At 37.7% G+C, this 13,370-nt stretch overlaps 1 protein-coding gene across 1 annotated transcript in view; it reads left to right on the forward strand.

Moving 5' to 3' along the window:
- The first annotated feature begins 11,864 nt into the window (after positions 1-11,864).
- The window catches only part of ank3b (ankyrin 3b), a 633,883-nt gene continuing 632,377 nt past the window's right edge, over positions 11,865-13,370 (forward strand). The window contains exon 1 of the mRNA XM_039771398.1: positions 11,865-12,174. Within this exon, the coding sequence (XP_039627332.1) occupies positions 12,139-12,174 (36 nt within the window). The 5' untranslated portion in view covers positions 11,865-12,138. The remainder of the gene's footprint in view (positions 12,175-13,370) is intronic.

Below are 13,370 nucleotides of genomic sequence, written 5' to 3' on the forward strand. Positions count from 1 at the left end.
TAAGGCTGTGTCTTCTATTTGTTTACAATACTATACTACCCTTGTGGAAACATTTTCTTGATGTCTGCTATTATGAAAAGACCCAATTCTTGACTTGCCAATGCTAGCCTTTCTTTTTCCATTTTTCTCGATGCCATTTATTTTTATGAACTAATTTATTGTATTATATAATTGTGGATAACTGGAGAATAGCAGCATTGTAGACAAGGCACAAAGCAACACTAGATAGGATAGTCCATCACACAGAAACTTTGAATCCATGCAAGATTATGTGTAAACAAAAAAATAGATGAGTGAACATAAGTAGCATTCAGCATGTATATTTGCATTAGGGTATATGTTCACATACATATATATATTTTTATAGATGGTACTTGCTTTCCATTAAGTTATTTGCACCCTTCCTACACAACATTGTTTGGGTTTTCATTAAAATAGAATCATGATATGACATAGATCAAAATACCAGAGAAAAACTGAGGAGGATATTTATGATTTAATAATTTAATAATTTAGTATCTTGATTTGTTATTTTGTCTGATTTATTTAATCTTAGAGATATGAATTTGAAACATGCAATTTCATCCATTAATTCCATTGATTAACATAGGTTTGGGGTTGAAAGAAACAGAAACCTATCCTGGCAGCATCAGCTTACAAGGCTAGGAGCATCTCCCGGTGTGATGCAAGTTCATTGCAGGGCACACTGATGTACACAGTGACACTAGAATTTCCGCCATGATTAAGTAGGTTAACAAAAAGGATGTGTGATGTTAACCCAAATTTGTAAACAATTAGCAGTATTTAAAAATCAATTCTGAATGTCACAGGTAACCAATGTGATGACCTCAAAACTGAACAGATGTGCTTAGATATTCTTTTCCTAGTTAAGATTCTGGCTGCTGCATCCGGCACTAGTTGCAACCAATTGATGTCTTTCTCAGTTAGTCCTGAAAGGAGTACGTTACAGTGATCTAGTCGACTAAAAACAAAAGCATGAAGTAATTTTTCAGCATCTTGCAAAGTTAGAATGAATCTACCTTTTGCTATATTACTTAAGTGAAAAAATGCTGTCCTATTAATCTGATTAATATGTGATTTAAAATTTAGGTCAGAGTCAATAATTACCCCTAAATATTTTTCCTCCGTCATGACTTTTAAGCCTAATGGACTGAGTTTATTTCTAATACCCTCACTATATCTATTTTTGTCAATAATAAATAAGGAGAGCCAGGGTCGTCAGGCACTATTGATAAATACAGTTGTGTGTCATCAGTATAGCTGTAGTAGCTCACATTATGCCTTGAGATAATCTGAATTAATGGAAGCATGGAGATTGAAAAGAGCAATGGACCCAGGATAGATAGAACCTTGTGGAACACCATATAGAATGTCATGTGTCTTCGAAGTATAATTACCACAACTAACAAACAAATGTCTACCTATAAAGTAAGACGCAAACTAATTTAAGGAATTGCCAGAGATGCCCACCCACTGACTAAGGCGATTTATAAGAATATTGTAATCAATGGTATCAAATACTGCACTCAGATCAAAGAGAATGAGAACAGATAAATGGCCTCTGTCTGCATCACCCAGCAAGTCATTTACTACTTTAACGAGTGCAGTTTCTGTACTGTGATTTGTTCTAAAACTTGACTGAAACTGAATCAAGAATAGCATGTTTATTCAAGTAATCATTTAGCTGCGTAATGACTGCCTTTTCTAGAATTTTACTTAAGAAAGGCAGGTTAGAAATACATCTAAAATTGTCAAAAACAGAATAGTCAAGATCATTTTTCTTGAACTGGAATTTAACAACAGCAGTCTTAAGACAGTCTGCGAAGACCCCTGTATCTAATGATGAGCTTAGTGTCAAGCACACGATCAATTAGTACAGCGGATACTTCTTTAAAAAAATCCTGTTGGTATTGGGTCAAGGACACAGGTGGAAGGTTTCATTTGAGAAATTATTCTAGATAGAGTAAATCTATCCTGATGAAAGAATTTAATTTGCTTAAAATGGAATACCAGGATTTAAAAGGATCAACTATGGGGCGGATGTGTGTAATGTTATTTCTAATATCATTAATTTTGTGTTTAAAAAATATAGCAAAAGCCTTAAGTTTCACTGGTAGTTTTTTGGACGCATTCCATTGAATGACCTGGGTTTAGCAAACAATTAATAGTAGATCATAAAACTCTACCAACATTATAATTTATAATTTTAGGGAAGTAGCACCACCTCTCTAAAGAGACTATGTTGTTATATTCTGTTATTTTAGCCTTCAACATTTCATAGTGAACTATTAATTTAGTTTGTCTCCATTTATGTTCAGCTCTCCAGCATGTTTTCTTTAAATCAGACACTCTTTGGATCTTCCATGGTATAATAGTTCTGGAGGATTTTTTCAGGAGCGACTATATCAGTGGCAGCTCTCACTTTAGCATTAAAATTTTCCACCTTACAGGGTGTCCATAAAGTCTGTGTGCAATTTAAAATGGTTTTAGCTTTGTAAGTATATGTGATAGAAAGAATTCGTAAAAAGGATTAGGAAGCTTGATGTATCTAGTTTTAGTTTGTCTTTAGAAGTTTTATTTTTGCCATATTTTGTAAAATTGCTGCAAACTTACTTTATTCCTTAATTTGAACATTAAGGACTGATAGAGAATACAGTGTTTCAACAAGATGGTGCTCATTGTCACTTTGCTTTGCATGTTAGGCAGTTTCTACATGAGAAATTCCTTAACAGATGGATTAGAAGAGGTGGACCATTTTCTTTGACTCCATGTTCACCAGATTTGACTGCATTGGAGTTCTTTTTATTGGGACATGTGAAACCTAATGTTTATTCAACCAAACCTTAATCTTTAGAAGACTTGCAAGCTAGGATAACTGGTGTGATTGCTGGTATTACTGAAAATCAGCTTGAAAATGTTTTCCGAGAACTACAGAATTGTATTACCCTTTGTATTAGCAATAATAGTGGACATGTTGAAAATTAACAAGAACAATAAAAAATGTGTTTCTTTTTTCTAATGAACATAGGTCTGTGAGGGAGTGGACCCCTTGATGAACTGCTACTCTATGTAGTGTTGGTTCCTGCCTTACACCTATTGCTCCCTAAGACTATGAATTGGATTAAGCATTTTGCTTTTCAACCTTGTTCAGTTTTTCATATCTTTTTTTGTTTTTGGAATTTATTTGGGTATGTTTATGTCTAGTAGCATTTTGTTAATTAATATCCAAGTGAGCTTTCTTCTTCACTACAGTATCTGGAAATGCTAGCATTAATTTTTCATGTCCTCTTGGTTGTTCTTTCACCAGCGGTTCTTACTTGGCTGTGAGGTCTTTACTAAAGAATTTTTTTAAGCTCAGATGTTTTGCTGCTCTGAACTAAATTCATTATTAATTAAATGATTCTGAGATCCCAGTGTTTATATGGGATTTAGTCTAACCTGTTATGAGTTATTATGGGTCACAGATCTTTAAAAAAAGTTTGTATAGAAATGTTTATTTAAATGTGACAGCGGTCAAATGTCAAAAATGGTGACAGACACTAGAAGAGTGTAGTAACTGCTCTTTTATTTATTTATTGTAATACACTTTGGTCAACCTTTAGTTGTTTTACAAGTGCTATATAAATACAGTACATATGACTTGTTTTTTTTATTAATTCAATGATTAATTCAAATACAAAACCTTAAAACTAAAGGTTTATCTATTCATATAGTGTCAGATATGAATTAGAATCCTTTTTCAAACACAAGTATTTCTATTTGTGAAAGCAAATGCAAGCTAATAAGTAAGTCTGCACAGCAATATTTAAGTAAGACTGATTATTAAACATTGATTATTAATACTGTTTGTAATGTTCCTCTTTTCCCTGGGTAATGTTTGAGAGACCATTCGTCCCAGTTTAAAAAAAGCCTGGGTCATGGCTGAGATGTCATCTCTTCCAATCAGTTTCCAGAAGCCGGACCCTGTGACTTACTTGTTTTTTTTTAACTATTATATTTAGTGCTGTTAAACTTTTTTTTACTGAGTTTTAAAGTTTGTACTTTATTACTTCATTTTTTTGTGTTTACCACTGTGCTGTTTATTTTGTGCCACTTAGGTGGCAGTTATACTAGGTGTTAGGGCATGTGTGGCTTTGTGTGGGCAAAACAAACTTTTGTGGTAATGACCAGAAGTCTTTTTCCCTAGCTGTTTTCCTGTGAATTAAGAATTTTGAGCTATGTTTCATTTTCTTTGTTTCCCTGCAACAGACTCTACCAAGACAATTCAGTCAGTCACTTTGTGTTTCCTAATCAATATGTTTGCATTTTCATGTCTCTGACTTATAACAGTAAGTCATAAAATTTTATTGAACAGTAGTTGATGTACCTGACATTGCACAGGTAAATCTGTTTAAAGAGTAAGGTAAGACAGTACATATTTATGTGATTTTTAAGAGTGACCTTTCTGTCAGTGCTGGCTGAAATGCAAGTGTCCCATATATAACATAAACTACCTGCCTGATATCTATAATTTTCTCTGCTCTCATAAGCCACAAATGTATTCTTTTTATTTATGCTTGAATTCCATAATTACTGTAACTGCTTGTTGGGTTGGAACCATAAACACTATTTTTTTGTGTTTCCTAGTTTAGTGTGGTTTCATGGATAGATGCTTAATCACATATTTCAGAAAAAAATCAGATGACTTGTTGAGTTAATGAGTCTATGAACCACAAACAGTATCTACAAAAGAGGGATCTGAGGAGGATTGGGGTTCACAGACATCGCTGTAGGTTTCTGTATTATTACAGGAGAGAACATTAGTTGGAATATTAAATAATGTTATAAAGCTGATTTGAAATTGACTAATTCAATGTTCACTTAAACTTGCTACAAATTACAATGCTGTATTGGCATCAAAACCTCATCATTAAATGTATTTGAATATATGGCTACCATCAAGAAATAGTACAAATTACAAACACAGTCCTCAGTCATTCTCTTTCTATCATATTCTAAACTCATCATGGGCTAAAAAAAATCATGTTTCATTGTTTCTTCATTAATATATAGGTGAATGATAGTGTTGACTATTCCAAAAATGCAAGATTTTGTTTTGATAAAAAAATGCAGTATCACCAGTTCATTTGAGAAGTTTTGTCATGTATACACAGAGCAATGAACTTTCTATCTGCATGTTTGACCAACATGGAGCAAGCCATCACTGTCCTTGTCCAATGGCACAAATCTTACTCCATTGAGCAGGTGTAAAACAACATCACAAAATAGTACGCAGTGGTGAGGGAAACAGACAAGTTTTCTTTCGCATAAAATCTGGAATAGCTTACCAATAGAAATTCACCAGGCTAATACAGTGGAGCACTTTAAAAAACTGCTGAAAACACAATATTTTAACATGGCTTTCTCATAGCTTCATTTTAGTTTCATCCTGATACTCTGTGTATGCATTTAATTATCATTATCATTAATGGTGGCTCCGAAATTCGTACTAACCCCTACTTTCACTGCTGTTCTTCTTCAGGTTTTCTATGGTGGCGATCTGATTTCAAAGCACCGTGATGTCCCTTCATTGATTGATTAAGGGCCAGAAGTGCACATGACCGTCATCATTAAGTTCTTCAATGAGAACTCTGAACACCATGAGGACTGATTGAGGTAATTTATGTTAGGTAGAATGCCTAGAGGGGGTTGGGTGGTCTTGTGGCCTCGGAATCCCTGCATGATTTTTTTTTTCTCCAGCTGACTGGAGTTTTTTTTTTGTTTGCTTTTTCTGTCCTCCTTGGCCATCAGACCTTACTTTTATTCTATGTTAATTAGTATTGCCTAATTTTATTTCTTATATATTTTGTCTTTTTTCTCTTTCTTCACCTTTTAAAGCACTTTGAGCTACATCATTTGTATGAAAATGTGCTATATAAATAAATGTTGTTGTTGTTGTTGTAACGAAATTTCCTTTTGCTTAATGAAATTCATGCTAAACTTCATTTCTCATTCGATATCACAACTACAGAACTGACTTACAAGTGGTGTTTTGGAGTTTTAAAAGTTTTCTGGGGGGTGGAAATAATGGAGCATTGCTTGATAAAGGGTTTGGCCATTACCATAAATCCCTTTTGGGCATTGTATATTTCTCAGAAAAGGGTCTAGATGACAACAAATGGGGAAAAACTGTCTTTCGATAATTCAAAATGGCTAAACACAACCCAGGATGAAATGAAATAATGTACTTTCAGACAAAAGCTATAATCACACGAGACCAATTTCTGGATCTGAATTGTTGTCCCATATCAGTGTCGGTTTTTGGGTTGCCCTTCCTCCATTACAACCCCTCTCCCTGATAGTACATATAGCTTATTGTTTCAGTTGGACAAACACTCATGCAAACAAAATTGCTTCAGCTATTTTTGTGTGATTGGCAAATAAATAATCAAACAGCTTATGATTTTATTTATATAGACAATCAAAAAGCTATCATAATTATCTTTACAAATATGAACCCAAGGTGCTTTACTAATTCACAGCTATGCAACAATTGTTTACACATTTACATGTTTGTATCTATATACTGTATATAATTCACTAAGGCAAGACACCCATGGAAAGCACGCCGGAAGGGGCGTGGATTCACTAAGCCGCCGACAAATAAGAGACCTATGGCGCATGCAGGAAGGAGCCACGCCCACCAACTCCAAGACCATTGGATACGACGACAACTTGCAGAGCCACGCCCACCTACTTGGACAGGATCACACAGAAAAAATGGTGTTATTTATATTCGTCTGTCGTAGAGGCCACATGCACCTCCGAGCGACGTTGACTGTTCATAGAGGCATGTTTCTCACGGAGGTGAATCGCCATATGCAGAACGTAAAACGGTTTAAAACAATCCTTTACAACTGAGGTTAAAACACAATGAAGTAAGCAGTCTTTAAAAACCGAGTTTTCGGTTACGACGCACAACCGCGTGAACCATAGGAAACTGTTTTACACGCTACATACAGCAATTCGCGCTACTACCGTGGTCGGGTGTTTTAGTGGATTATATATAGAAAAGCAGCCAAAACCCTACAGAGCAATGAAAAGTCAACGTGAGTCACAGGTGCATGTGGACTGTGCAAAGACGACAACGACTCAAGTGACGAGTTGGAGGTAGGCACATGAGCAGACAGGGTGCGATGGCGGTCCGCCAGTTTTCAGTCATGGACGATTGTGTGTTGGTTCATTCTGTGCATTGTTACAATGTTGCTTTTCTTGCTGATTTATTACATTACCAATTTTTCAAATGTTAATTTTCTCCCTGTGCTTAAAAATCATTAAAAAACCGTCCTGATTATGCGGCCTATGGTACGCCGCGGGTTGGCTAGTATGCTTATACAACTAGAACACAGGCAGCTGTTTCTTTCTGAGGATCATAGAGAGAGAGCTAGACAAGTGATGGAACATTATGCCCTAGGGTTTATATTCTTATGTCTTAGTCAATAAGTCATATTGTCAGCTTGCTTGTAAACTAAAGATGACCTATTATATATACAGTATGAACCTTTAATGTATGACTTGGGGTAAAAGATCACTTGCTAATTTTACATGTAATAATTAGTAAATGCTACAGTAGGTGGCACACTATTCAAAATAAGTAGAAGGTCAGACTTTTGAAATAATTAATTACATATGCCATGTGCTGTGAGGTACAGCAGTAAGACTGATATAACCAAGGATGTTTGCTATTTTTTGATAGTCTTCTTAGAGCTTATTATGATAGTGCTCAGCCCTAACATGTTTTAAGAAAAACTGTTATTTTTTCAGTAAACCAAAAACATTTTAAAAGATTGTATGTGTATATATAGTATACACAGTATACACATGTGTAAAATTATTTTCCAGAGTCACTTTTCCAATGCAGAATTACATGACATCAGAGTATAATCTAGAGTGCAAAACACAACTCTAAAAATTTAACACCAGAGCCCTGAAGTGCACACAACCTTACTCACTCATACTAAGTCAATTTAAACTAAGAGCTTTTGTTTTTGATGTGAAGGGGAACAAGAATAACTGAAGAAATCCATTTTGATATTGAAAGAACACATAAGCCCAGCCCAGCTGTGAAATGAATTAGGCTCTATAGTGTGGGTAAACTACACACTGTGCTGCCTTGATATCCTTCATAAAGTACTTACACAAAGCAAGTAAAATAAAATGCCTGTGATGACGATTTTTAGTGCATAAGGCACATATTCACCAAATCCTTCAACTCATATTTGCTGGACAAATTATGGCCCCTTTAAACATTTTTTATATACAATACATCTGATGATTTTAATCTAAATACCTTTATTTTTCCTATTAACAATGGCAACATTTGTAATATTGCCTGCCAGCCTCATCAGAAAAGCACCATACATGGATGGAAGGATGGAAGCACTATAGATATGTTATTATTAATGCTATTGGTGGGGTGGCACGGTGGCGCAGTGGTAGCGCTGCTGTCTCGCAGTTAGGAGACCCGGGTTCGCTTCCCGGGTTGTCCCTGCGTTGTGCTTGCATGTTCTCCCCGTGTCTGCGTGGGTTTCCTCCGGGCGCTCCGGTTTCCTCCCCCAGTCCAAAGACATGCCGGTTAGGTGATTCTAAATTGGCCCTAGTGTGTGTGTGTGTGGGTGGGTTTTGTGTGTGTCCTGTGGTGGGTTGGCACCCTGCCCAGGATTGGTTCCTGCCTTATTGGCTGGGATTGGCTACAGCAGACCCCTGTATTCGGATTCAGCGGGTTGGAAGATGGATGGATGTTATTGGTTCCATTTTCAGCCTGTTCACACTCTGTTTCTTCCCAGTACTCCATTTCCCAATACTATCCATTTTCTAAAATTATGGTAGGTTAAAAAGAGTGTTCAATTCATCTGTTTATCCAGTCATCATGAAACCTGTTCAGTTTGCGCCAAAGCTGATCTCTGCAGCAGCGGGTGAATGACATCTCGCACAAACACCTACATTCAATCAAATGGGGCCAAACTGGGCTTACCATACCTGCACGTCCTTGGGTGTGTGAGAATAAAACCAGACTTCACAAAAGAAAAGCCAAGCAGAACTGGGGAGGATATGCCAACTACAGAAACCGTGAACACTGGATACATAGCACAGCAACCTTCACCATTACACTAAATTGATTATTTTTTTATTGTCACAATAAGACATTGGGGTTGCTAGCATGGCTTGTATAAGCAGACCACATTAAAAAAAGAGATACATCAAATCAGTAAACATATTTTTGATCCTAAAAATTAAAATTAAGTATTGAACAGACACATATAGTATACAGTACTTCCCAGCTTTTCTGAGTAAAAGTAAGCTTTATTTGATATAAACACATAACTAATGTTATTAGAAATTATTCTTACAGGTACCTGTGGCCACCTGAGGGCTCTCCTGCAGCCCAAACCTGACACAAACAGATGGCAGACACAAGTTCAACACACACGCTTTTATTTTTCCTCATGGGAAATGCTTTCCCTCATTTTCCACCTTCACAGCACAGTTCCAAAGTACAGTACATGGCACAAAATACACCTCTAATTTTCTCTTTCCTTCTTCGTCTGCCTCCACTCCTCCTGGCATACTTTGTTCTCTTCCACCCGACTCTGGCTCCCCTGGGAATGGAGTAAGGCAGCTCCTTTTATGTTACACCTGGGAATGCTACAGGTGGCTCAGGGGTGGCTCAGAGGTTCTACATCTACCCTTGGCGGCTCCCATGAAACCAAACAGGGCTGTGCCAAACTCCACCTCCCAGCGTGCCCTGAGAGAATCCGTGGTGCCATAGACGCCCAGGAGGGCTGCCCCCTAGTATCTCAGAGGAGGTAGTGCCTTGTAGATGGTCCCAAGTCCTTGCATCCAGCTGGCGTCCTGGCTGGGTAATGGCTGTGGGCACCCATCACAAACCACAAGTTAAGATGTGCATTAAATTAAACCTAATTAAGAACATTAGCATTTGCTAGAATAAAGAAATATTTGAAACATTTTCTTTTTAATGCTCAGTAACCTGAACCTATGATGTGAAGGCAAAATTAACAAAGCTGAATATACAATCTCTCAAAAAACTATTAGGAACACTCTACTAATACTGGGTCAGGCCTCCTTTTGCTCTCAAAACAGTCTCAGTTAATCAGGGCATGGATTCCATAAGATGTTGGAAACATTCCTTTGAGTTTCTGGTCTATGTTGACATGATTGCATCATGCAATTTCTGCAGATTTGTCAACAGCATATTCATGCTGCGATTCTCCCATTCTACCACATCCCAAAGGATTCACATCTGTTGACTGGGAAGGCCACAGAAGAACACTGTGCTCATTGGCATGTTCATGATAAAAGTTTGTGATGACTTTTACTTTGTGACATGGTGTTTTGTCATGCTGGAAGTAGACATTAGAAGATGGGTCCATGAAGGGATGCACTTCCTCAGCAACATATTCAAATAGGATTTGGCATTCAAGTGATGATTGATTAGTATTAATAGGCCCAAAATGTTAAAAAAAAATTCCCAACAGCATTACACCACCACCGACATCCTGGACTGTTGACACAGGGTAGGTACATAGATTCATGCTGTTAGTGACAAATTCTGACCCTGCAATCTGTGTGCCTCAGCTGAAATGGTCTTCATTAGACTAGGCTACATTTTTCCAGTCTTCACTTCTCCTGTATTGGTATGGTCTTCTGCTATTGTAGCCCATCCTTCCTCAAGGTTTGACATGTTGTGCATTCGGAGATGCGTTTCTGCTCACAGGTGTACAGAGTAGTTATCTGAATTGCCATAGCCTTCCTGTAAGTTCGAAACCAGTCTGGCATCTCTCATCAACAAGGTGTTTCCATCCACTGAACTGCCTCTCACTGGATGTTTATTATTTTTCACACCATTCTGAGTAAACTAAAGAGACTGTTCAGCCTGAAAATCCCAGAAGATCAGCACTTACAGAAATTCTCAAACCAGCCCATCTTGCACTAACCATCACAGCATGGTTGAAATCACTGAGATTCTATTTTTTCCTGTTATTTTGTTTGATGTTAACAATAACTGGAACTCTTGACCTGTATCAGTAATACCACATGATTGGCTTATTAAATAATTGCATGGATAAGCAGGTGTTCCTAATAATTTGTTTAGTAAAAGTATATATAGGGGAGACTTAGAATTTGACCTCAAAAGAAACACAATGCTACATGCACTTAATCTCATGGAAATTTTTAATGTGCCTGTTAGTGTTAGGAACCAGGATTGGTGTGATACTGTCTGAATAGTCTCCTCCTCCTCCCAATTCTGCACTTGAAAAAGTTAATTAGTAGGCGCTGTGGATATATATTTTTTATTATATTCATCATCTTTCCATCAGTTTCCTAGCTGGAAAATCCATCAGCGCCGCGGACAGCCGGAGCCTGCCTCAACAACATCTGAAACAAGCCAGGATCCAACCCAAGACGATTGCCTATACATCGCTTAGCACATGTATCCACACACCCACGTTTATGACGGGCTCCTGGAGAATGGTCCACACACACAGAGAAAGATAACGCAAACAAAGTACACATTCTCAACCCCACTTAATCCAACTCAAGGCGAAACACTGAGTCGAAGTCTGATCGGGATGCCAGCCCATTATCATCATCTTTATAGTTAGTTGTAACTGGAATATCTTTGCCAAATTCCGATGCGACCGACTTCTCCAAATGTTTAAAAAATCAATGAAGTGCCTGGATGCTGATTGATCTGCAGGTCTTATTACCTTCACAGTTTACTTGCCGCACCCTGAAAAGCCCGCTGTGCTGCGCTCTGCACATTTCCTACTGGCACGCCAAGCTGCAGGCTCTGCGATTATCTGCTATAGCCCTCCGTGGCCAACCTCCGCCTCCCCTCTTAATCGAGCGGAGCGCCAGTCAGGGGACAGGCTAAACTACCTGTGCTGCCCACTACTGCGAAGGTGCTGTCACATTTACAGGAAGAAGAGTTTTCCGAGTTTCCTTTCTAAAGGAAAGAAAATAGGAAAGTGGATATTGTGGCGTTTATGGATATTACTGGAAGCTATACTTAAGAAAGAAAGGAAAGTTTTGTCTTTACTGGAAAGCAGCTCCAACATGGCCTCCTCCCACGAAGAAGTCGTCTCTAGACAGGTGAGTTATTAATCTTCCTGATAATTAACGTGATGGGAAGATGGAACTAATTATGCATAATACGTGTCTTTCTGCAATCTTTACACAGTTTGTATATAAGTGTATGCACAATTATGCTATTGTTATCAATCTTGCGGTTCCGGTACTCACCTCCGCGGGTTTATAGTGGGCGAGGCTACAGGTAGCGCGGCCGTTTACAGAAACTTTTTCCGTACAGTATTAAGGAGTCCTTGTGGACTGGGAAAGGGGCATGCCTCATGCGAACACCCTTTTCATCATTGTGGAAGAAGGCTATCGTACTCATAAATCAGCTGGAAGTTTATGAATGTAGAAAGTGTTAATTGCGACGTCAGCTCTGAGATTTGTGCCCTTTGATCGCCTCATTTTAGAACACAGGCAACACGTTTTGTCCCGTGTATGGCTGTAGAGGAAAACCATAAAAATATATACAGTAAATGGTGCTTACGTGTTTGTCAGTTGATAACATTTTTATATAAACGAGTGTTTAGTGAAACTATTTAATGCGGGAAATTTGTCATGCACCTTTCTTTTTCACTGGTAACCTCCCACACAAAAAGTTGCACTTTCACTTTTCAACAAAAGTGTATAAACTGAAAATATTTATGGAAAGGGTCGCGTAGTGGTTAGAACCTCACTTTCGTAGGTTTACTAACGGAGGCTAGAAAATTGTTTATTGAATGCTTACAAAACTGCACGTGTGCGATTTCTTTTTTGGCAAAGTACAGTGTTACTAAAAAGATCTTTTTACTTTAGCTTAATCTTTTGCCTTCAGTAAACTGTGAACCCAAAGTCTGTTGAGCAATAAATGTTCACTTATTTCAATAATTCAAGTGATACTCGAGAATTTGGATTCTCATTTTACAAGAATTAATTTTGTACTGGTCCATGAGAGTTTGACACAGGGCATTCAACCAGTGTGTTCTGTTTATTTGCCCAGAGAGGGCATCTGAAATGTCATAAAGAAGCAAATCTGTTAACAAAGACTCACAATAATGATCACTTTACTTCTCACAAGGTTTTCCATCACAGAGAAAGGTGGTTGTCTTTGGTTTCTCAAGAATTGTAGTTCTGCCGCTTATAGATGGAAGCCTAGAAGTGACTTAGAGGAATCAATGGGTGAGCAGCCCTGTAGCCGCTATATGAAAAGAACTAAATGCACTGAAGAAGGAAAGTGG

Source organism: Polypterus senegalus, chromosome 1, assembly GCF_016835505.1.
Source record: "Polypterus senegalus isolate Bchr_013 chromosome 1, ASM1683550v1, whole genome shotgun sequence".
Classification (NCBI taxonomy): Eukaryota; Metazoa; Chordata; class Cladistia; order Polypteriformes; family Polypteridae; genus Polypterus; species Polypterus senegalus.